The sequence below is a fragment of the Phoca vitulina genome, unplaced genomic scaffold (genome assembly GCF_004348235.1).
Source record: "Phoca vitulina isolate PV1807 unplaced genomic scaffold, GSC_HSeal_1.0 scaffold16, whole genome shotgun sequence".
In the NCBI taxonomy this organism is placed as follows: domain Eukaryota; kingdom Metazoa; phylum Chordata; class Mammalia; order Carnivora; family Phocidae; genus Phoca; species Phoca vitulina.
This window is the reverse complement of record NW_022589719.1, coordinates 21332104-21354649: the sequence shown is the minus strand read 5'-3', so window position 1 is coordinate 21354649 and position 22546 is coordinate 21332104. Positions and strand designations below refer to the sequence as shown.

At 51.4% G+C, this 22546-nt stretch overlaps 2 protein-coding genes across 2 annotated transcripts in view; both read right to left on the bottom strand.

The window, feature by feature from the left end:
- Positions 1-22546, bottom strand: part of ACCSL (1-aminocyclopropane-1-carboxylate synthase homolog (inactive) like) — a 131280-nt gene that overhangs the window by 77663 nt on the left and 31071 nt on the right. The gene's annotated exons all lie outside the window — the stretch shown is intronic.
- On the bottom strand, positions 15411-16472 carry CUNH11orf96 (chromosome unknown C11orf96 homolog). Its single transcript, XM_032413952.1, has one exon. The coding sequence runs from the start codon at positions 16366-16368 to the stop codon at positions 15997-15999; it is 372 nt and encodes a 123-aa protein (XP_032269843.1). The 5' UTR covers positions 16369-16472; the 3' UTR covers positions 15411-15996.

Sequence of the window (22546 nt, the reverse complement as noted above, 5' to 3'; positions counted from 1 at the left end):
CTAGCCCACCACAGGGGCTGAAGGCAGACCAAAGCAATTTTTTCAGACAATTAAGAACATGGGGATGGTATTTGATTAAGCATTATGACCTTGCAAACTATTATTACACATACTGAGGTTTCTTTTCCCCACGGATATCGAAACTAACCAAAGAACAGGGCATCTACATTTAAAAAAAAAAAAAACAAACGAAAAAACTCCATGATGTAGATGCATGTAGAATGCATAAAATGAAACAGTCACACATTAAAACTACCACTTAGAATCATTTAGTGTGCAGGACATATTATGCAATAATTTCTTAGCTGTTTGGGATAAATAGTGTCGGATTATCTCACAAAGTTTGCATCCCCACCCATATATTTGGTACTGGAGGGTTCTCATGCCAGGTCACATCATGTAGTCTTTTCTTGATGACACTGGGCTTCAAAGACCAGTGTAGGGGACCCTGGCTAGCTCAGTCGTTAAGTGTCTGCCTTCGGCTTAGGTCATGATCCCAGGGTCCTGGGATAGAGCCCCACATCGGGCTCCCTGCTCGGCGGGAGGCCTGCTTCTCCCTCTCCCACTCCCCCTGCTTGTGTTTCCTCTCTTGCTGTCTCTCTCTGTCAAATAAATGAATAAAATCTTTAAAAAAAAAAAAAACAAAGACCAGTGTAAACCAGCATCCCTTTGGGTGATGAATGCTTATGAAAGAGAAAAATTCTTCTTAGAGATCATGATTTAGCATTATTGGGATAGAGCCCAAGTGTCTGCATGAACCAGCTCACTCAGTGATTCTGCTACAGAGAAACCCCACTCGTGGGTGTTCTCTTCCTGGTCCTGGCTCATGGCTTGGGTTTTGAGTGACTTTTTTCTTTGAATTGATATTCACCCTTTACTTGGCCCTATTGGTAAACCAGATACAGAAACTCCTTTCTTGTTCCTGTCAGTGACAGCAAATCACCTTTGCCCTAGGGTATGTCTCCTAATCTGGGTTTAGTCCTGATACCTACTATTACCAGGGGGGTCTGGACTTCATGGGAGAAAGGTCTTTTCTGGCCACCTTCAGGACTGCACAGCCAAGCATAGCTGTCAATTTTAAATAGGTTTTAAGGCCACTCCTGGTATCAGTCTGACTCACCAGAAACACTTCAATTATATAAATTTCAAAACCAAGTATTAGGAATATAAATAACTTCATTTTCCTGAGAACTAATTACTACCCAGAGTTCCTCTGCATGAGTTTCCAGAAGCCCAGAGCTACTTCCACGGGGCTGGGATCTGGACACCGAGGTAAAGGGCATTGGGGGACACAAGTCACAAAGGTGCAATGGGCCTGGGTTCTAGCTCTGCACCTTGCCTGGTGTGGGCTTTGGGCAACAGGCCCTTTCTTTCTCGGAACCACAAGGGTGCCTTCATTCTTTATAGCTGAGGACGCTGTCTTGCAGGACTCTGGGGAAAAGTCAGGGAAAGAGTAGATGAGAGAGTGAAGAGCTGTAGTCATCCACACCTTCCACAAGTATTTACTGGGCGCCTACTATCTGTCTGATTGGCTCAGGAAATACAATGACAATCAAAGCAGATGTGATGTCTGTTTTCAGGGAGCTTAGAGTCCGTTGGGGTAGGCAGACAGACACTGAACCAATCAAATAAATACCTGAAGCTGTGACAGGGGTCGGCGCTCAGAAGCAGAGGGTCAGTGGTCAAAGACACGGACGCATAGGCCGGGAGCTCACCGTCAAGGAGCATGGGGTGGGCTATGAGCCAGAGCTGCTCCCGCCGAGCGAAGGCAGCAGCAACAGGACTGATGGGAGGCAGCACGGAGCCAGAAGGGTGAGGCTAGAGGGTCACAAGATGCCGCCCAGGGAGCCGGCTGGGAAGGACCCCTCGGGGTCTGGACCTTCATACCTTACGCCCTGCCATGGGCATGACAGCCCTCATGCTGCGCCCTCCCCCCCGTTGTGTACTCATCGGTGTATCTGTCTCGCTCTCAGGACAGGTGTGAGGGGGCAATGTGGCCCAGTGGTCAGAACACAGGCTCTGCAGCAAACAGACTCGGTGTTACTCTTGGAGCCACCACATGCGCCTGTGTGACCTCAGGCAGCCTTGGTTGCCTCTGCTGCGGAACAAGGAAACAGTATCGCTTACCTCCCAAGATCAGTATAATGAGTTAATACGTGTGGAAGTTTGTCGAACAGGACCTGACACATGGGAAGTGGGGAACAAACACGAGCTATTCGTATTAATGGTGCGCTAAGCACTTTGTATTGTAATGGCTCGACTTACTTCTTGCAAAAACCCTATGATAGTTACTGTAATTACTGATACTTTACAGATAAGGGTTCTACCATTCATTAAAAAAAAATATGTTAGGTTTAAGGGCGCCTGAGTGGCTCAGTCGTTAAGCGTCTGCCTTCGGCTCAGGTCATGATCCCAGGGTCCTGGGTTCGAGTTCCGCATCGGGCTCCCTGCTCGGTGGGAAGCCTGCTTCTCCCTCTCCCACTCCCCCTGCTTGTGTTTCCTCTCTGGCTGTGTCTCTGTCTGTCAAATAAATAAATAAAATCTTTAAAAAAAATATGTTAGGCTTAAATTGCACTACTGGGTATTTACCCCAAAGATACAAATGTAGGGATCTGAAGGGGTACGTGCACCCCGATGTTTATAGCAGCGATATCCACAATAGCCAAACTGTGGAAAGAGCCAAGATGTCCATTGACAGATGAATGGATAAAGAAGATGTGGTATATATATTCAATGGAATATTATGCAGCCATCAAAAAGAATGAAATCTTGCCATTGCCATGACGTGGATGGAACTGGAGGGTATTATGCTGAGCGAAGTAAGTCAATCAGAGAAAGACATGTATCATATGACCTCACTGATATGAGGAATTCTTAATCTCAGGAAACAAACTGAGGGTTGCTGGAGTTGGGGTGTGGGGTGGGAGGGATGGGGTGGCTGGCGGATAGACACTGGGGAGGGTATGTGCTATGGTGAGCGCTGTGAATTGTGTAAGACTGTGGAATCACAGACCTGTACCTCTGAAACAAATAATACATTATATGTTAAAAAAAAAAAGAAGAAGAAGAAGATAGCAGGAAGGGAAGAATGAAGGGGGGGAAATCGGAGGGGGAGACGAACCATGAGAGACTATGGACTCTGAGAAACAAACTGAGGGTTCTAGAGGGGAGGGGAGTGGGGGGATGGGTTAGCCCGGTGATGGGTATTAAAGAGGGCACATTCTGCATGGAGCACTGGGTGTTATACACAAACAATGAATCATGGAACACTACATCTAAAACTAATGATGTAATGTATGGTGATTAACATAACATAATAAAAAAAATATGTTAGGCTTAGAGAACAAATAGACAGTTACAGGGAGGGGGATGGTTGAAACAGGTGAAGGGGATGGAGAGTTCACTATCACAATGAGCACTGAGTGATCTCCGGAAGTGTGGAATCAGTACATTGTGCCCCTGAAACTAAGATAACACTGTATGTGAACTGTACTGGAATTAAAAGGAAAGAAAAAGTAAAAAAGTGTTAGGTGCTGTGCTAGGAGCTAGGATTGGCAATGAGCAGAAGAAATACAGGCCCTGCTCTTAGATGCAGGAAGAAAAGTTAAAATGCTCCTGGGCCCCCACTGACCGAGCCTGGGACAGTTTGAGCCTCCACATAGACAATGATAGTAAAAATGATAAGGCGTTGAATAAAACAGAAATTCGCGAGTCCAACCTGATATAAATAAACGAGCACACAGATAAAGGTGTGGGGGAGGACTCTGTTATGTTAGAATGCCGACTAATGAATGCAGAGGAAATGGTGGAGTTTTGAAAAACTGCCAGTTGACAAACATCATAGTAGAAACTGATTCAGGCAAGAATTGTTATTGGGGGCACCTGGGTGGCGCAGTCGGTTAAGCGGCCGACTCGTGATTTCCGCTCAGGTCGTGATCTCATGGGTGGTGAGATTGAGCCCCGCATCAGGCCCCGAGCTCAGAGTGGGATCTGCTTGAGTTTCTCTCTCTCTCTCCCTCTGTTCCTCCCCGCCATGCGCGATCTTTCTCTTCTAAATAAATAAGTACATCTTTTTTAAAAAAGGAATCGTTAACTGATGCTAAAACCACAGGGTGAAGTTGACAAGGAATGGGATACTTACCTGCTCTCAAAATACTTCTTAATTACAATGAGGAAAACCCTTTTTTTTTCCTAAGTTAACCGAAACTCTATTTTTTTTAGAGTTTTAATTTAAATTCCAGTTAGTACATACAGTGCAATGTTAGTTTCAGGTGTACAATGTAGGTGATTCAACACTTCCATACATCACCCGGTGCTCATCACGACAGGTGCTCTCCTTAACCCCCATCACCTATTTCACCCATCCCTTCCCTCCCCCACCACCTCCCCTCTGGTAACCATCAGTGTGTTCTCTGTAGTTAAGAGTCTGTTTCTTGGTTTGCCTCCCTCTTCTTTCCTCCTTATGCTCAGTTATTTTAAAATCCTGTCTCTATAGTAGAAAATCCTGGCAGATACCACCTTAACCAAGGGATGAAAGTGAACATCACCAGTGAGGGACAATGACACCATGTGCCTCCTGATCCAATGTGCTGAGAAGGTCACGATATCGCTCTGTGGTATTCGCGTCAAATATTCGTAACCGTGAATTTAATCATGAAGAAACTGCAGACGAACTCAGATTTAGGGACGTTCTACAAAAGAATTGGTTTATACTCTTCAAAGATGTTAAGATCATGAAAGACAAGGGCAGACTGGGGGACTATTCCAGATAAGAAACTTGACAACTAAGTGTAACGTGTGATCCTGGATCCAGGACAAGAAAAAAAAGAGGGTTTTCTTTTTTGCTATAAAGGACATTATTGGGACAATTGGAAAAATATGAATGTCTATAGATTACATCATAGTAGTACATTTATATTAACTTCCTGAATTTGAGAACAGCACTGTAGGTATGAAAGACAATGTCCTTGTTTTTAGGAACACACACTAAGAGGTACTAAAGGGTAAAGGAACTTCATATTTGCATCTCTCACATGGTCCAGAAAATAAAAAAAAAAAAAATAATAATAGTAATGTATGTGTGTATATATGTATATATATAGAGAGATCGATAAACCAATAGATAAAATGATAAAGCAAATGATGTAAAATGTGAACTCTTGGGGGATCTGGGTTAAGGATATACAAAAGTTCTCTCTACTATTTTTGCACCTTTTTTCCCCTAAATATGAAATTATTAGAAATTAAAAGCTATCAAAAAATCAAGGAAGCTTCACCCCTGCCCCCACACCTGTCTGGGGGAGAGGTGGGGGCAGCGGCGAGGAGGGGGAGATGTGACCCCAGGTCTGCAGAACACGCAAACCTGCCCAGGTGGCTGTGCCTCTCTGCAGACAGAGCAGTTTCCGGCTGGCTGGGGAAGGGTGCTGACAAGAAACAGTATTCCTGGCCCTTTTCCAGTGCGGGAGGAAACAGAGGAAACAGTGAAAGCTCCGCAGGGCTGAGGAGCCGGCACCAGAAGCAGAGGCGTGGGCAGGAGGTGGGGTCCTGGCAGGGTCTGTGGCCAGCAGGGCTTGCTGGGGACCAGAGATTTGCTGCCCTGAGGCCCTCTCCCACCACAGGGAAAGGGGAAGGAGGGACTGGAAGGGACTGGGAAAAAGAGAAAGGGAGTGACTAACGCTCACGAGCCACCCACCATCTGCCAAGCACTGTTCTGGGTGGTTTACGTTTATTACCTCACTAATCCTCACAGAAGGTTCTGAGAGGTGATAGAGGTTCTGCTATGATTCCCATTTTAGAGATGAGGAAGTAGAGGCTCAGAGAGGTAAGGACAGAGATTCTGTGCAGGGGCAGGACGGTGGAAGAGAGATGCTCACTGATTTTTATGCTGAAAGCCACAACAACAAAGCTGGTTAAAATAAGAACTTAAAAAAATTAATGAAGGATCTGGCAAGAAAGTATAAAACATTCAGAAGTCAAAATCTAGGTGAAATTAGGAGCCCAGAGAGGTGGGCAGGGCAGGAGGTTGCCGTTCACCTTGAGGGCATTTGTCAGATCATGTGACCTTGGCTTTGGTTCTCACAGGCCAATAAAGATGAGAAACAAGGGTCAACCCAAGGTGGGAGACTAATGGAAGACACCAGCCCCCACAAAGCTGATCTTCATCAGATTAGGGGGAAACTAGGAGTACATCCCCCCCCCACCACCGCCCGCCCCACTCATCATCCCCACTAAAACCTACAAAGAGATCTTAGCACTGAATTGAGGAAGCAAGCATTTTCCCTGAGAATTCATAACCTCAAATGTGCTGTCGGTGGTTTTGAAGCCGGAATTCATATTCCCTGGTTCAACTAAAACATCTAAGCTGAAGTTTTAGATTGAAGTATCCCCCCAGAGATTTTGGTACAAACGCTGAAGCAGGAAGAAGCAAATTCCCTCTTCCTTCCTGGATGTTCAGAAAGTGAAAAGGTAAACAGAAAAAATAATGCAGACTCCATTACAGAAACCACAGATTCAAAAATACATAAAGACTGGCAGAAACAAAGATTTCACACAAAAGCCATGAAGGTGGAGAGGTGAAGAACAAGCCAGCCCAGGAGTGGCCAACTTCAAAGAACTCAGGCCAAAATACTTCACCTTTAACCAAAGGCCTACTCTAATGATGAGTTTCTCAACCTCAGGCACATAATTTTTTGTTGTCAGGGCTGATACACTGTAGGATGTTTAGAAGCATCCCTTGGGTTCTACCCACCAGATGCCAGTAGCATCAATCCCCAGGCTAGACTGTGGCAACCAAAAATGTCTCCAGACATTGCTAAATATCCCCTAAGGGGTAAACTGCCCCTGGTTGAGAACGACCAACCTAAACTAATGAACCTAGATGATAATAATAATGAACACAGGCTACAGATCTGAGAAGCAAGAGTAGAGATGGAAAAGCCTCATTGCAGGTGAGGCTTTTTTTTTTTTAAGGGGTGCTGAGGGGCTGCTCCCCTTTTATTATTGATAGGAGGTTCCTCTAACGGGAGTGTGACACCCCTCCCCTGTGGGGCCATTGTCCGACCTGTGCATTGTCCCTTCAAGTACCCTCTCAGAAGAAGAGCCCCCACATCCGCCTGCCAATGCCTTGTCAATCATAGAGGACGTTGAACTTGTTCACGAACTGGTTCATGGTGTTGCAGGTTGGGGTGAAGCAGCTAATGTGCAGAGAAAATAGTACAATAACCCAGTGGCAGCAAATCTCAGAAAGAGCCAGCAAAATTACACTCCCTGAAAGAACCTTCTACAAATATCTGGGGCATGAAAATCCAACTCATTTTATGGCACGTAATTTTTTAAATTGAGTTAGCACAGAATCAATACAAAGATGCTAAAAAAGGCGGGGGGGAGGCTGGGAAAGATCCACAAAGCCTACCAGATAAAGAACAATGGCCAGGAAAAAAAAATGTTCTCACGAAATAGATGAAAAAATCTGACTAAACATCGTTCTATGAATGAACAAATCTTACTAAAACAATTGCTTCTGTGAGAGAAGACCACAAAGCAGAAATAGGACAACAGATCTTAGGGGATCACTACCAATCTACAGCCACTAAACACCTGAGTGTGCTCATTCTCCCATGAGTAGGACACACTCAAGCCTCCTCCTTGAGGGAAACACCAAAGTTACCGTACTCCAGATCTTTGAGTGATGCACAGACCTCTCTACCAGGTTCAGATGTGGTTCCCTGTGGTCTGATGACCTGCAGGCTACAAGACAATTCATTTGTCCCACCCACCTGACCAACAAGCAATGGTGAAGCAGAGAAAACAAGACTGTAATAGGTACCAGCTGCGGAAGACAGAACAGGGGCAATGCACACTAGTCCTGGGCAGGGACTGTGAGGACTCCCGCCCTGGGAGTGGATGGTCAGTCCTCTGGAAGACCCCCTTGTCTTCTGTCCTCATCTGAAGTGGATGACAGAAAATATGTCTTCCTTTAGGGCTGTGTTGGGGCCTAAACACTTATGGGCTTTTGTGGTTTCTTTGGATAAACAATTCCCTGGATGATTTATTAGGGATCCAAGTTTGTTTGCTTCTTGTGCTGGTCCTGAGCCGCTGCCATCCTTTGGGGTGGGAAGCTGATGTCCCCACCCCAGTCAGGAGAATGGGACATTCTTCTGATGTGGGAAAATCTGCTCTGGGTCAGATGGGTGGTGAACAGCCTCTGGCCCTGCTGCAGATGAAGGCAAAGGCCTAGCTCATACAAAGAGATCCAGCGGGAATGCAATGGTTTAGGGAAGACAGGAGCTCATTTCTCTCTCAGCTAATGGCCCATCTTGAGTCCTCATTCCACCTCCACAGGCAGCTCAATGTCATGAGGTCCCCAGGCCTTGCCCTCACGCTGGGTCAAAGGCAGACTGCAGGGAGGCCTACATTCTTCTGGGAAGAACAAGAGGGACATGCCCACAGTCTTAAAGCCTCGGTCCAGCATGGCATGCACTGCTTGCTTGCTGAGTCCAGGAAACTCTGGCACGTGGCCATGCTCACTGCAAAAGAGGCCCGAGGGATTCAGTCTAGCCCCTTGCAGAGAAAGATGCAGAAAATGGATTTCAGTGGACCATGGGCAGTCTCAACTCTGCTCTGTCCAACTGGCTACCGGATACGGGTGAGATCTCCCTTCCCACCACAGAACACACTCACCCCCTCTCCGAGCACGTCAATCCCAAATTCCATCTGGCTACACTCCAAGCCAAAGTACAGTTTATCTGGGAGAAAGGAAGTCCTCTCTAGAGCCACATATGGTTCCTCATGGCCCAGTGACATGTAAACTTCAAGACAGCTCCTCTGTCCCCAACCTCCCACCCCCCCACCCCCAGCGGCCCCCTCCCCGCACACCCAAGTACAGTGCTGGACAGGAATGGGGAAACCACAGTCAAACTCCCATGTGGAAAAGGTAAGAAGAGAAACACTCAAAAGTCACCAGTACACGCATGCAAAGACGTTCAGCATCACTCATTATCAGGGAAATGCAAGTCAAAATCACAATGAGATACCACTCCACACAGGTCAGGATGGCTAAAATAATAATTAAAAACACACACAAGAAACAAGTGTTGGCGAGGCTGTGGAGAAAAAGGAACCCTCGTGCACTGTTAGTGGGAATGCAAACCGGGGCAGCCACTGTGGAAACCAGTATGGAGGTTCCTCAAAAAGTTAAAAATAGAACTACCCTATGATCCAGTAATTGCGCTACTGGGTATTTACTCAAAAAACACAAAAACACTAATTCAAAGGGATACATGCACCCCTGTGTTTATAGCAGCATTATTCACAGTAGCCAAGATATGGAAGCAGCCCAAGTGTCCATCTGTGTAAAGAAGTGGTAGATACATACAATGGATTATTACTTGGTCATCAAAAAGAAACCTTGCCATTTGCAATAACATGGATGGAGCTAGAGGATATCAGGCTAAGTGAAGTAAGTCAGTCAGAGAAAGACAAATGCGATTTGATTTCATTCATATGTAGAATTTAAGAAACAAAACAAATGAGCAAAGGGGGAAAAGAGAGAAAAAAAAAACAAACAAGAAACAGACTCTGAACTATAGAGAACAAACCGATGGTTACCAGAGGGGAGGGTTGTGAGGGGATGGGTGAAATAGGAGACGGGGTTAAGGAGTGCACTTGTCGTGATGAGCATAGGGTGATGTCTAGAATTGCTAAATCACTATATTGTATTATAACACTGTATGTGAACTATAGTGGAATTAAAATTAAAAAAAAAAAGTCACTGGTGCATAAGAAATTATACTGGCAACTGGTGAGGACTTGCTCTGGCAGATGAGGCTAATCTGGCCAACCCAGTTCTGGGAAATTCTTCCTTCCCCATCATCCTCTGTGGCCGCTTCTGAAGTAGGTATTAAAAGGTCTGACCTCCTTGGGGCTCGAACAATTGTAATCACCGGTCAATTCCTACTTTTCTTGGCAATCCCCTCAAAAGGCTTCTGGTCAAGGTGCTTCTAGCTAGTTCCAGGTGCCAATAACCACACCCAAAGATGTTTTCTCAGCAGAGTTCTGAAGCCTGTTTTATTACTTTGTTTCCTGCTCTGGCCCATCTAACTTTCATTCGGGCCACTCGGGGGAATTCTGAAACAATTAGTCTGAGTGGGAAGACAATACCCTTAACCTAACCTCACTCCAGGGCTGGATCCTGTGCTGGGCCTCCTGGGTGGTCTTCCAGAAAGGCTCTAAGCCACAACAGCTGATTTCCTTCTACGTGGATGACAAAGAAGGGTGGGTGGCTTTCACCTCTCAGGCGCCGTATTTCTAGATATTCTCTATTCCTTTCCATCTCTCAGGTCTTTTTTTAATAATCTGCTGAAAGCCACAAAGAACAGCAATCAGTATACACTGATATTCCAGCTCTTTCCAGCCACTTCTCCTAGAGCTGCGAACTCAGCCAGTACATGACCGGCCTTCCAAAGCGTCATAAAAATGGTTTTATCAGCTGTTTTTCCAAGGTATAACAAGAGTCTCCAACTTTCCAGCCTGCAATGTCTGCACCCTTCCCACCTGCAGCAAAACCACTAAGTCAATGCCTCATATTGTAGGGGTTTTGCTAAAACAGCAAATAATAAACTGCCAGTATTGTTCTTTGTTTATTTAGCGTCAGGGAAGGCTGCTATAAGAATGAGAGCCCATAATGATTTGGTGGCTCAACGAAGAGGGAAATGTGTTTCTTTCACATGTAATAGTCTATGAGGACCATTCCAGATTGGCAGGCTGTTGGGTTCCACAAAGTCATCCAGGAGCCTGGGGGCCTTCCGTCCTGTTGCCCTGCCATCCTCTAGGCCATTGGCCTTGGCAGCTTGATCACCGCTGGGTTGGAGGCGCATCCAGGTTCCCACTTGTGGGAAGGGGAAAGAAAGCATGGGGGTGGTGGGAGGGTACACCTGCAGGCCGAGGCCTGGGAGAATCACGCTTCCCTTGCCGGTATATGCCATTGGCAAAAAACTTAATCACATCGAGAGACCTCCATGCAGGAGCATCTGGGACCTAGAGTCTGGCTGTGTGCCCTGGAGGAAGGGGAAAATGAGTGTTGGTGGGCAATTAGCAGTCTCTGCCCTGCGCCTGGGAGCTGAATGGGCAGGTGGTCCTCCTGAGTCATATGGCCTTGAGCATAAGTCGAGAGGACGTTTGTCTCTGTGGGAGGCCCTGGTCCTCTCACCCCACACACGTGCTTATTGCCCATCCAGAATGCGGGGCCAGCAGACCACGATGACACACGTTTGCTTGGCCAACTTTGCCGGATCTAAAATGTACTCTACAGTACTCTCTAAAATGATGCCCAGCCTCCTCCCCTGTGCGGGTGGGTGCCCGAGAGAGACGCATGGCGGCCCTAGGAACCTGCTGGGGGATGGAAGGGTGTGCTAGCCTGGAGTCTCCGAGAAGCAGACGCCAAGAAAGGGTTAAGTGTGCAAGGATGTCATTAGGAGACATGCATGTGGGAAATGAACTAGAAGGAGCCAGTGAAGGCCTGGGGGACTCAGCAGGGCAGGCCTCGATGCAAGAGTGACCCCGAGAGAAGGAGATAGGGAGAGGCGACCGTGGCAGTCTAAGAAAGCTTCAGCAGACCCACTGGGAAATTCTCGAGCCAAAGTCGACCAAGAAAAAAATCGGCGTCTCCTGGGAATGGTTCTGTCCTCATGTCCCCAGCTGTGCACATGGTCATTGGTGGGGAGCAGCTCGTGGGGGCATGGGATGGATGTCAAAGCCAGGGCTGCTCTGATAAGTATCTCCCCTGTCCCGAGAGGTCTGCAAGGCCCATTCTCATGGCTGCCATGGGAGGTTACGGTAGGAACTGGGGTTCATACTCTAGACAGAGGATTTGAAAATTTTGAAATTAAAAAAAAAAAAATTAGACTGGGTTGCCACCCTGCTCACCACAGACAAGCTGGGTGGCACTGGGTGAGAAAACGAATCCCTCTGATCCTTATTGGTTTCCTCATCTGTAAAATGCCTGGGAAATGTAATCAGGATCAAAGTCAAGTTCCTGCATGAGGTGCTTATTAAATGGTGCCCTTTATCCCCTCCCCATTTTGCCAGAGCTCAGTGGGTCTAGGGGCTACTCCACACGTGCTCCCTGAGGAAGGAATCCCAAGTCCACGGCTGATCCCAGTTCCCTGGGACAGCAGCTAGCCCCTTCCTCTCAGCCCCACAGCGAGTGGGCCCAGAATCAGTACGGAGTGGGCTGCAGAGGCTAAGCTGGCTTGTAAACCAGTCTGAGAAGCACCCTGATAAATCTCTCTCCCAGAGCCAAAGAGAAATATTTAGAAGAGACTGCCCCGTCCAGGCCTGGGACGGCCACTTGTTACCTCCTCTGGGCTCCAGCTTGTTTGAAAACTCATCACCCAAGCTAGGACTGGGGGCTGAGGCCCAGGTGGGGAAGGGAAGGAAGGAGGCGTCTCCTTGGACAAGCCTGTAAATCCCAGCGGCAGACGGCAGACGGCTGGGCAGGCTTCCACCCACCCCAGGCACACGTCGGCTCTACAGCTCCTGAGAGGCGCTGTCTCTGGTTTCTTTCTCCCTGTGCCCGTTCTCCAGAGCACTTTCTCGGCCGCCTTCCCTCCCTCCTACTCTCTGTGGGCCCCTCCCCCCACCCGCCTTTCTTCTCTCTCTCCAATGGTGGCCCTGATTCTTCTCCATCTCTTGACACCTCCCGGGGCTCCTGGAGTCTGAGTGTGTAGCTCTCTGTACTTCCCCATCTCTGGAGGTCTCCGAGTCTCCCTGTCTCCCTCAGGGGCCTCATTCCTCTCTGTCTTGCTGGTTCTCATGCTCTCTTGCTCCCTCGGAACCATCTCTCTCCCTCTGGTTCCTCCTCTTCCACCATTTGACCTCCCAGCCCAGCCGCCTCCTTGGAGCTGTATGCTGCCTTGGACCGCCTTCAAGCCACAAGGAGCAGCCGAGCCCCAAAAGTTCCATAGGGACCTTGGAGGAGCACCCCGATGCCCCATCCGCCCTCCTTCTTCCTCTGTGCACGGCAGACCTGTTCAGAACCAGAGGGCCACGCACCCCACACCCAGCCTGCTCCCTCTAATAATACAGCCTCCCAACCTCCTCCCCCTCCCCCAACCCCTCTTGGGGTCACTGCCTCTTCTAAATTTCTTTCGGTATCCAACCCTTAGAGCTCATGGCTAGTTACGGGCGATACTAAGAAACTGGGACAAATAGGACATCGTTTTTATACCAAAGAGAGGGGAATTGGCTTAATTAAATGTGCAGTATCTATTCAACAGAATTTTATAAAAACCATGATGTAGAGCCATACGTACGGGTGTTAAATACAAATCCAGGTAAGCCAAAAGCAGATTTAAAATAGTATTTAGAGCATAAACCCATTTTGTAAAAGAAAAGAAATATGCATAACATCATAATTTACTTCAGGGTGGTGGGAGTATGGGTAACTTGTTTTTTATTGTGATGAACAAATAAAGCCAACCAGGACATAGGCCAGATAGGCACTGATCTTCTTCACTGCCCCTTTATTGATTTTAACCCAACAAACATTTCTGAAGCTCCAACTGGGTGCTCAGCCCTCCCAGCAGCCAAACAGGAACTGGAGTGATCAGATATGCAACAGATCCTATGACAACCCCTGGAGACTGGCCAGGGTGACCCAAGGAGACCCTTCAGGTAGGTCTTCAGCTGGGCTTGGTGCTGAAGGTGAATAGAAGAGGCTCTCGGGGGCAAAGGGTACTGGCAGGGGAGGGGTACCCAGAGGGGAGCTGGGTAGCTAGGATCTCAAATGTGAAGGGTGTGAACCCCACCCCCCCAGGAAGGCTTGGGGCACCCACCAATTAAACAGCAGAAACAGGACCCACTGCTCAAGACCTGCGGTAAGACAGGGGAGGAGGATGAGGGACTAGAATGGGGGGGGGGGGGAGTTCTCAAACCAGCCTAGCCATGCAGCCGCAGAGACTGGAATCAAAGCCTGAACTCACCGCTGCCTGGCCATGCTGTGGCCCTTGAAGTTAAGGGCCTTCTGTCAGGAACCCCCACCACAATGAAACTGTGGCCATGGACTGCAGGGGCCAGTGTGTTCCCAAGGGCTAGGCAGCGCCAAAGACCCCAGCCCCCAAGGCCCTGGGCCTGGCCTCCTCTGTTGGACCGAGATGGGAGGACATTCTTTCAGGCCCTGTGGGTTCTATTTTTGTTTCTTTGTTTCACTTCCTCGGCTCTCTAGTTTTCTGCAGAGTCTAGCGCTAGGAGTCCGCGCTAGGAGAGGTACGGAGTCAAGAGGCAGTTCAGTTGTCCTGCGGGGCCGAGCTGAGCGCAGCACCAGCCCCCACCACCAGAGGGCACCCGAGCACAGAAACTGGCAATTTCGAGAGAGAGGGGTAGCGAAAGCACCCAAGCTCTCCGCGGATCTCTGAACTACTCAGCCTAGGGCCTGGCCACGGTGGGTCAGCTCTGGAGTAATCCTGGAGGGCTTGGCTGGGTGGGGGCCCCATGTGTGGGGACCTGCCCTCCTCGACCGAACGTGGCTTATTACATAGATCGCCACCTACTGCCAGGTGATAGTGTTACACTGCCAACCCAGAGGGTTTAGGGTGTAGGCAGGAGTGCGGGGCAGCTGCTGGAGAGCACCGGAAAGGGACCCGTGTGATGGAAGGAGCACTGGACGCGGAGTCAGGACAGCTGACTGCGCCGCCACTACGTTCCGTGTGACCTCTCCCTCTCCCCTGTTTGTTTTCTCATCTGTAAACAGAGGGGGTGGGAAGACTTGGTGGTACCCAAGCGCCCTTCAGGCTTCCAAAGACATGCCCCACCCTCCTTGAAGTGGCCTGAAGAGGGCCACGGAGGCTGGAGAAAGGGGACCGAAGAACCAAAACGGCCGCTGTCTGCTTGGGGCAGTGCAGGGGCGCCCGGCACGGCGCTGAGTCAGCACGGGAGACGCGCAGCACTCTGTCGGGTCCCACCACCCAAATATCCCCGCCCAGGTCTCCCGCTGCTGGCCCGGGCAGCGCCCCACCCGCCGCCTGGAAGGGGCGCCGAGTGAGTCGGATCTTCTGCGGTGAGTGCGGGACGATGACCTGGCCTCCCTGAGAGGTCAACCGCACCAAGAAAGGTTCTCTCCGTCCTCACGGCGCCGACCTTCGCCTCGCGGGCGGCTTCGCTCCATCCCGGACGCTGGCGATGGGGAACAGAGCAGGGAGGCAGGAGCGCTCTGGGCCGGGTGTGGATCCACTTGGGGAGGCGGGTAATGGCCCCGGGCACCGCGGGCGCGACCTCGTTCCGGTGACTGAAGCTTGTGGAGTTACCTCCACCCGGGGATCCCTGGCCCCACATTCCTGCCACATCCTTCTCCCACCTCCCCCAGTCCCGGGAGCCTGGGCCCCGAAGGTTCAAGAAGTCAAGAGCCTGGAGAAATGCACTGTGCAAATATATTGACTTTATTTGTCTCCGTTCGGGAGCCTCACAGACATATCCAAGTAAAAAGATCGTTAAATAAACGCCGTCAGCCATCGCAATGCAAAAATAAATATCAGTCCTCCGGCCGCAGCAGCAGCTGCGCTGCGCCCCAAGTCCCATCGGCCGCGCCTAACAATTATAAAAGTGTTCAGCGAGAGTGTGTTGGCGTGAGTGTGAACGGGTGTGCGCTGGGGGGCACGGTGGAGCGGTGTGCAAAATCGGAGTTGCAAACCATCAGACAAGGGCGTGGAGCGGCTCTCGGGGGAGCCCCGGCGACCCAGGGCCGACTCAGCGCGGGCGCGCCTCCCGCACACACTCATGGCAGAGTCCGTACTGGGAAGAGTTAAAAAATAAACATTTACAAGGGCAAAGAAAGCGGCCCCCCTCCCCGGCACCCCCGCGCGCTCCGGCCCGGGACCAGTGCAGCGCGGGGCGCACCGAGCAGCTCGCAGCCCGGCGAGAGGTCCCGGTCCTCGCGGGTCCCCGGGGCGCGGGGCCCGGACCCTCTGGGGCTTGGTTCGCGGGTCCCCGGGCGGGCGGCGCCCCTCACAGGGCCGAGTCGGAGTCGCTGGAGTCCAGGCTGTTCCTCAGCTTGCAGCTGCTGAGCTGCTCCCTCTGCAGCGACAGGCTCTGCGTGCTGCGGCGCAGGCACTCCAGGCTCTGCAGGAACGACTTCTTGGCCTTCTCCTCCTCCATGGGGGACACCCCTTCCTCCTCCACCTCCTGGATCTCGTCGAAGGTCACCGGCTGCGTCTTGAAGCGGGACTGGCGCGGCCGCCGCAGCCGGCCCTTGCCCTTGGACAGCTTGGCGGGCCGCACGGGCTGCGGGAACTCGTCGGCCAGGCACACGAAGTGCGGCATCACCGCCTGGTAGCTGGAGCAGATGCCCATCAGCTCGCCGGGCTTGGCGGCCGCCATGGCGCTACCGGCGTCTTCGGGGCCGGGCGGCGGGGCGCCGGGGCTCTCAGGGGGCGGCCGCTGCGCCGGGGCCCCCCGGGAGGCAGCAGCCTGGGGCTCGCCGGGCGGGGGATCCAAATCTGCTGCGGGGTGGCGGCGGCCCTCGCGGGCCCGGGTCGGCGTTCCTCGGGAGGGCGGGCGGGAGGGCCCGTCGGGGGGCGCGGGGCTCGGCTGCTGGGCTGCGCTCCCGGGCGCTCGCCGCCGCGGCTGTCACCGTCTGCCCCGCGGCGGCCCGGCCCGCCGCTTATATAGCCCGCTCCTGCCCACACGGCCGCGAGCTCGGATGACAGCGAATGCCATTTAAAGCGTGCGCGCCCCGCGCCCTTCCGCCTGACGTCGCCCCGCCGCTCTGGGAAAGTAACGGCCCTTTCCCCAGCGCCGCCCGCCCGCCCGCCCCCAGCCAACCCGGCTCCGGAAGGCTGGCCCCGCCCGCGGGGTTCCGGGAGCATCCGAGGCCCCGGGAGCACGCGGCGGGGCGGGGTGGCCGGAGAGCCGGCGGCGGGGTGGGGCTCGGATCGGGCTCACTGGGGCTGCCACTGTCCGTCCTGGGATCCCCAAGTTCGTACGGACCGTGGTGGCCGCGGCGGCGCAGGTCCCCTCCCCCTTCCTGATCCCAAATGCACACACTCAAGACGCTGGTGATTCCGCGGCGGGTTCTGCGTTGGGTGGAGGCAGCTCCCAGCCCTCCTCCAGCGGGGAGAGCCGGGGCACCTGACGCGCCAGAACTGAGTTCGGAGAAAGGGTTGGGTTTCTTCTCTGGATCCTTGTCACCCTTCCCCAGACAAACGCAAATCCGTATACACACACAAACACGCACAGAGCCATGCACGAATAAAGACGCACCCCGATTATTCCATCCCGGTTCCTCCCTTCCCTAGCCGCCTTCTCTCCGTCTCCTCACAACCCCACCCCCAAGTCCCTCGGGCACCAGCCCCCTATTCATGCTCAGAAGAATGACACTTGGATAGGCACTAATAACAATGATAATAACTACAATCTGGAGAGCTTCACTGCAAGCCAGCCAGTGAGCTTCGTTTTACATATATTACCCTATTTAATCTTCCTAACAGCCCTGTGAGGTAATTGGTATTCTCCCAAATTTACATATGAGATAGTAAAGGCACAGAGAGGATAAGTAGCTAGTTCTCTAGGAACGGATGGAACCAGGTGGAGCAGACTGCACAGGGCGCTCTATTATGGTCCCGGGGCCGAAGGCTGGTACCCACCCGTGCCCCTAGGGCTTCTAAGAGCAGGTGCCCTCGTTTTCCTGACTCCCAAGAAGGAACTGTGAGCATGGCTCCAGACCCCAGGGGCCTCAAGAGTGCCAGGCAAAGGGTGGAGCTCACCCTGCCTCCACCTTCCCCACAGGCACCCAGCTAGGCTCACAGGGCCAGGGGAATGAAGGGAATCGATGGGATTTGGCCTCCATTCCTTCCACAGCCATTCAACAGATTCATTAAGGACCGCCTGTGTCCCAGCTCTGGAGTTACATTCCAGTGGGTGGGGCAGACAATAAATATGGAAACAAGACCGTGTTCTTGGGTGCTGTGAGAGGGATGCAGATGGAGAAAGGTGCAGAAGGGGTGGCCAGGGAAGGCTTCTCAGCGCGGGTGATATTTAAGGTGACCCTGAGGGACAATAATAACACTGCTACACGCTTAATATGGGCCATGCTCTGAGTACTTTTTATACCTTAACTCCTCTCAACAGCCCTGGGAAACAAATACTTTTATTATTGTTCTTTACAGATAGAAAAACCAAGGCACAGATAAAGCTAAGCAACTTAGTCAAGGTCACACAGCTGGTACGCAGCAGAGCTGAGTTCAGACGCAGGTGACTTCGCTCCTAAGCCCTCACTCTAAACTTAACCCTGAAGCCCTTTGCCCTGTGCAGTACAAAGAAGGAACCAGAGTGTGATCAAATGAAGAGTGTTTCAGGCAAAGGGGACCCTAGGGCAAAGGCACCAAGGCAGGGAAGAGCTAGTGAGAAAAGCCATGTGGCTAAAGCAGAGTGGGAAGGGGGGATGAGGAGTAGGGACAGGCGCAGAAGGCCTTGACGGCCACATTAAGGAGACAGCATTTTATTCTGAGGGCAATGGTAAGGCACTGGGGAGTTTGGGGCAGGGGAGCGACATGCTCCAATCCCTGTTTTTAAGAGCTCACTCCGGCTGCCATGTGAGGCGTGGACTGGAGAGGGAGGGGTGCAGAAGAAGCAGGGAGCCCACTTACAAGAGCATGACGTCACCGCCCCCCCCGCCCCCCGCCCAGATACAAGACACTGAAGACAGGGACTGGGTGAAGACAGTGGAGAGGGAGGGAAAAGGTCAGATTTGGGATGTGCCCGAAGAGAGAATGAGAGGACTTGCTGATGGATTAGATGGGGTGGTGGGAGGAATCAAGGTTGACTTTGATGGATTTGGCCTGAGCGAGTGGTAGACCGGGACAGGAAGGTTGGAGAGGGGCAGGGCCATTGTGGAGTCTGCTGGCTAGCCATCAAAATCCTCTACCTATGGAGGTGAGGCCTGGAGTGCTCATATCGGAACTATATTATGTGAGTGAAAAGTTTATTTATATAATCTTAAGGCCATCTTATTTGGGATTTTCTTTTAACAGCAGCTTAGCAATACTCTAATACAGAAAGTGGTACCAGGAATGCAAAGCTGCCATGTATAAAAACCCTAAAATCTGTGGCACTGGCTTCGCCAACAGGTGGTAATACGGAAACCAGGAGTGGAGGATGGAAAGCTGGTGACCCTTGTTATGCTGTGACAAAACATTTATTAAAACCGTTACCTGTGATCATTCTGAAGACGGAACACATGCCTACTGAGCCTGTAATTCTTGAAAAACGGCTGGAAAGAGCTAAAAACAGTTGCACGTGTTGGCTGCTCAATGATGCTTTTAGCCAGATACCCCAGCAAAGAGACTGGCTAGTTTGCAAGAAGAGATGAGCAGAAGGGGAGATAATACAGAGACCCACTATCATCAGGGCTGGAAAGCCCAGTTGGTTTTGTCCAAGGAGCAGAAGAAGATCAGACTGTCCTGGCTTGTTGTGGCAGACTGCCTCTCCCCAGTACCCTCTCCAAGTTTGTCTGTGAGGCCATGCCGAGGGACCATCCCTATAGCAAAGTATTATATTAGCACTGTTGCCTTGTCATTCAAGTCTATTATTTTAGATGCCTTTAGGATAACTTTCATTTAAAATGAGAGAGAGAGGAGTTGGGCAAGGCAAACAGACTTAATAACTCTGACAAGAAAGGAGCTCTGGGTGTGGTTGCTGGCACATGGAACTGACTAGAGGCAGACCAAGTTTTTGAAGGAATTATTATTATCAACAAAATTGCAAGGCTGGACTTCAAAAGCCCATGATCCTTCCAGCCCAAATACATGTTCAAAGAAGACAGACTTTCAATACCCTGTAGGGTGGTAGTGAAGAGTAATAAACAAGAAGGAATTTGCCAAGGGCAAAGTCAAGGGCCAGGGAGACACAGGGCCAGAACCTCCTCCACCACCAGAGCAGGGAAGTCCTCATGGTTCTAGAAGGGGGACTGTGGCGGAGACTGCTAGCTGTCCATCAGCTGGGTCACATTTCCCAGCTTCCCTTGCAGCTAAGACTGGGCCATGTGTCAAAAGAGTCATCTGTGCAATGTGAGCAGAAGTCAAACTGTTGACTTGCGTATGAGGAAATTCCCACCCTAAGCTTCCATGTTTTTCCCCATACCGACTGGAAGAGTGATTACCAGACAGACCCTGGATCCTTCATGTTAGTCTGGATCCCTACATGACCCTGTGGGGCAGAGCTATCTACCAATCTGAAACACTTCCCTTGGAGCTATTACATGAGAAGGCAGTCAACTGAATATTTTTAAACTACTCTAATTTCAGGTCTCTACTATATCGACTCAGCATTGTCCTAACCAAGAGAGCCATTAGACATCTAAGGTCAAGCAGGACACTGGCAGAACTCAGACGAGAGGTGAGGGATGGAGTAGCACTTTGGGAATCTTCAGGGTACAGATGGGATAGTGGGTGAAAGCCCACCTTCTAGAGAAAGAAGGGCTGTGAGCAGCCAACACTGGGGGGCCAGATGAGCCAGTCAAGGACTCAGAGAAGCAATGTCCAACAGGGTTAAGAGGGAAACCAGGAGAACATGTCAGAATGCACGAGAAGGCTGTTTCTAGAAGGAGGAAGATGATTAGAATGGCAGTCCAGAGACAGGTCCTAGCCTGGCTCTACCTGAACGTCCTGTGGGGCCTGGGGCAAGCCACTAATCTCTCTGCACTGTGGAGGTCTCAGCTCAAATGGTGCCCCATAAGAGCAGCCTTCCCTGGCCACCCTATTCCAAGTGGTCCCTCAGTCACTCTATACCACTAACTAAATGGCCTTCTTACCTGTTTGTTCCCCTCAACAGTGTTGTCTGCCTTCCCCACCGGCCTGCCAGCCTCCGTCTCTCCCCAGTACCTGGGCCAGCTCCGGAACGCAGCAGGAGCTCCGGGTTCCTCACGAGTGGACCGCCACCCTGCTCCTCGGCTCCCCGTGACCTCTGCTCCCATAGCTCCTGGCAACACCATCTCCACCAGGGCTTCCTTCCCAACATGCACAGCTCCTCCGGACCCCAAGGGACTGGGGTGCCCTAGGTCGCTCCTCTCAGCTTCCCTTGACAGAAGACTCCCCATACCCGGCCCCAGGGAGGTGAAAGTAGGAAAAGAGGCCCTTGGCTCACAGCAACGGTCCCAGGTTAGCAACCAGCTCGGCCCCCTTCACTTCCACTCCACTGCATGTCTGGCCCTGCTCACAGGGGGCTTCTAGGAAGAGGAGAGGGAGGGTAGAGAGATGGTCCTCCCCTCAAGGACGGCATCTGAGCTCCCACATCACCTAGAATCCTCTGTTCGACCACTGACACCCCCCCCCCCCCAATCCACAGCTCTCCACCTCTCAGGCCGCCTCCAGGACCAACCCCAGCCCTAGGTGGCCTTTTCGAATGTGCTGTGCCCTCCAGCTCCGCAGGAGTCAGCCAAGGGCCACTGTCGGGTCAGGAGAACATGGAGCTAGATCCCAACCCCTCTGCCCTGAGCTCATCCTGTGACCTTGAGCAGGTCCTACTCTCTGAGACTCCTTTTTTGCACCTCAGTGCATAAGTAACATTGCTGAGAGTCCATGATGAGTATATGGAAAGCAGCTAGCTGAATGCCCAGCATGTTGGAAGCATGAGAATCAAGTTCCTTTTGTGTTCATTATCTCATGCTCAAACCTACCCAGCCCCCTAACATGGTAGAGAAGATGGACAGGGACCAAGAGACTCCTGCTCCAGGGGGCATTTGAGGGTTTGGGTGACTTATGCTCTCTGCCTGACTCACAAGGTAGAGGAAAAAGCCAGACACAGCAAGGTCAAGCTCTAAGTGACTAAGTAACATCTCCATTGTATGGTGTTACTGCTGGTGCCCAGAGGTGGTCCTGGGGGGTAGCAGGGGATATTGGCCTCCTTCAACAGAACCCCCAGTCCATATCTACCTTCCTCCAAAGGTGCATGGGTGGTATGGGGTGAGAGCTGCATGTGTCAAGGAGGGGTGGGCAGACCTGGGGGTTCTGGGAGGGGGGCCTGCCCAGGCATCAGGGCCTGGGTTATGTTGCCCTCTGGGCCTTGCTCAGTCTGCTGGGTCACTGTGGGCATTGCCAGGACAGGCTAAGTTGCCTCCCTGGGCCCAGTGGGGCAGAGGATAGCCATGAAAGGGGATGAGGATGGTCCCTTTTCTTAGTAGGCTTGTAGCCCTGGGATTACAGAAGAGGGACATAGAAATGTCATCTGTTGAATATTTACTATGCGCCTGGCCTTCTGCCAGTGGTGCTTTGCGTGGACCTCACCTAAAATCATCCTCACAGCATCCTTTGAGGGGGAGCCTCGCTATCACCCCCATTTTGCAGATGAGGACTCTGGGGGCTTTGTAGCTCACCAAGGTCACTCTCAGTGCTACGTGCAGCACTGGAAGCCAGGGAGGTGTGCCTGACCCAGAAAGCAGTGCTCCTCGCCTGTACCACCCCATCTTCCTGCCCCTCCGACGGGATGGGGACAGCACCGGCCACATCAGACGCACGGGATGCCATATCTGCTCCATCACCCATGTACTCTGTGGCCTTGAACC

Bases quoted from the DNA above. Each gene is read 5' to 3' on its own strand.
- CUNH11orf96 (XM_032413952.1), bottom strand. From the start codon at position 16,368: ATGGCGGCCGCCAAGCCCGGCGAGCTGATGGGCATCTGCTCCAGCTAC.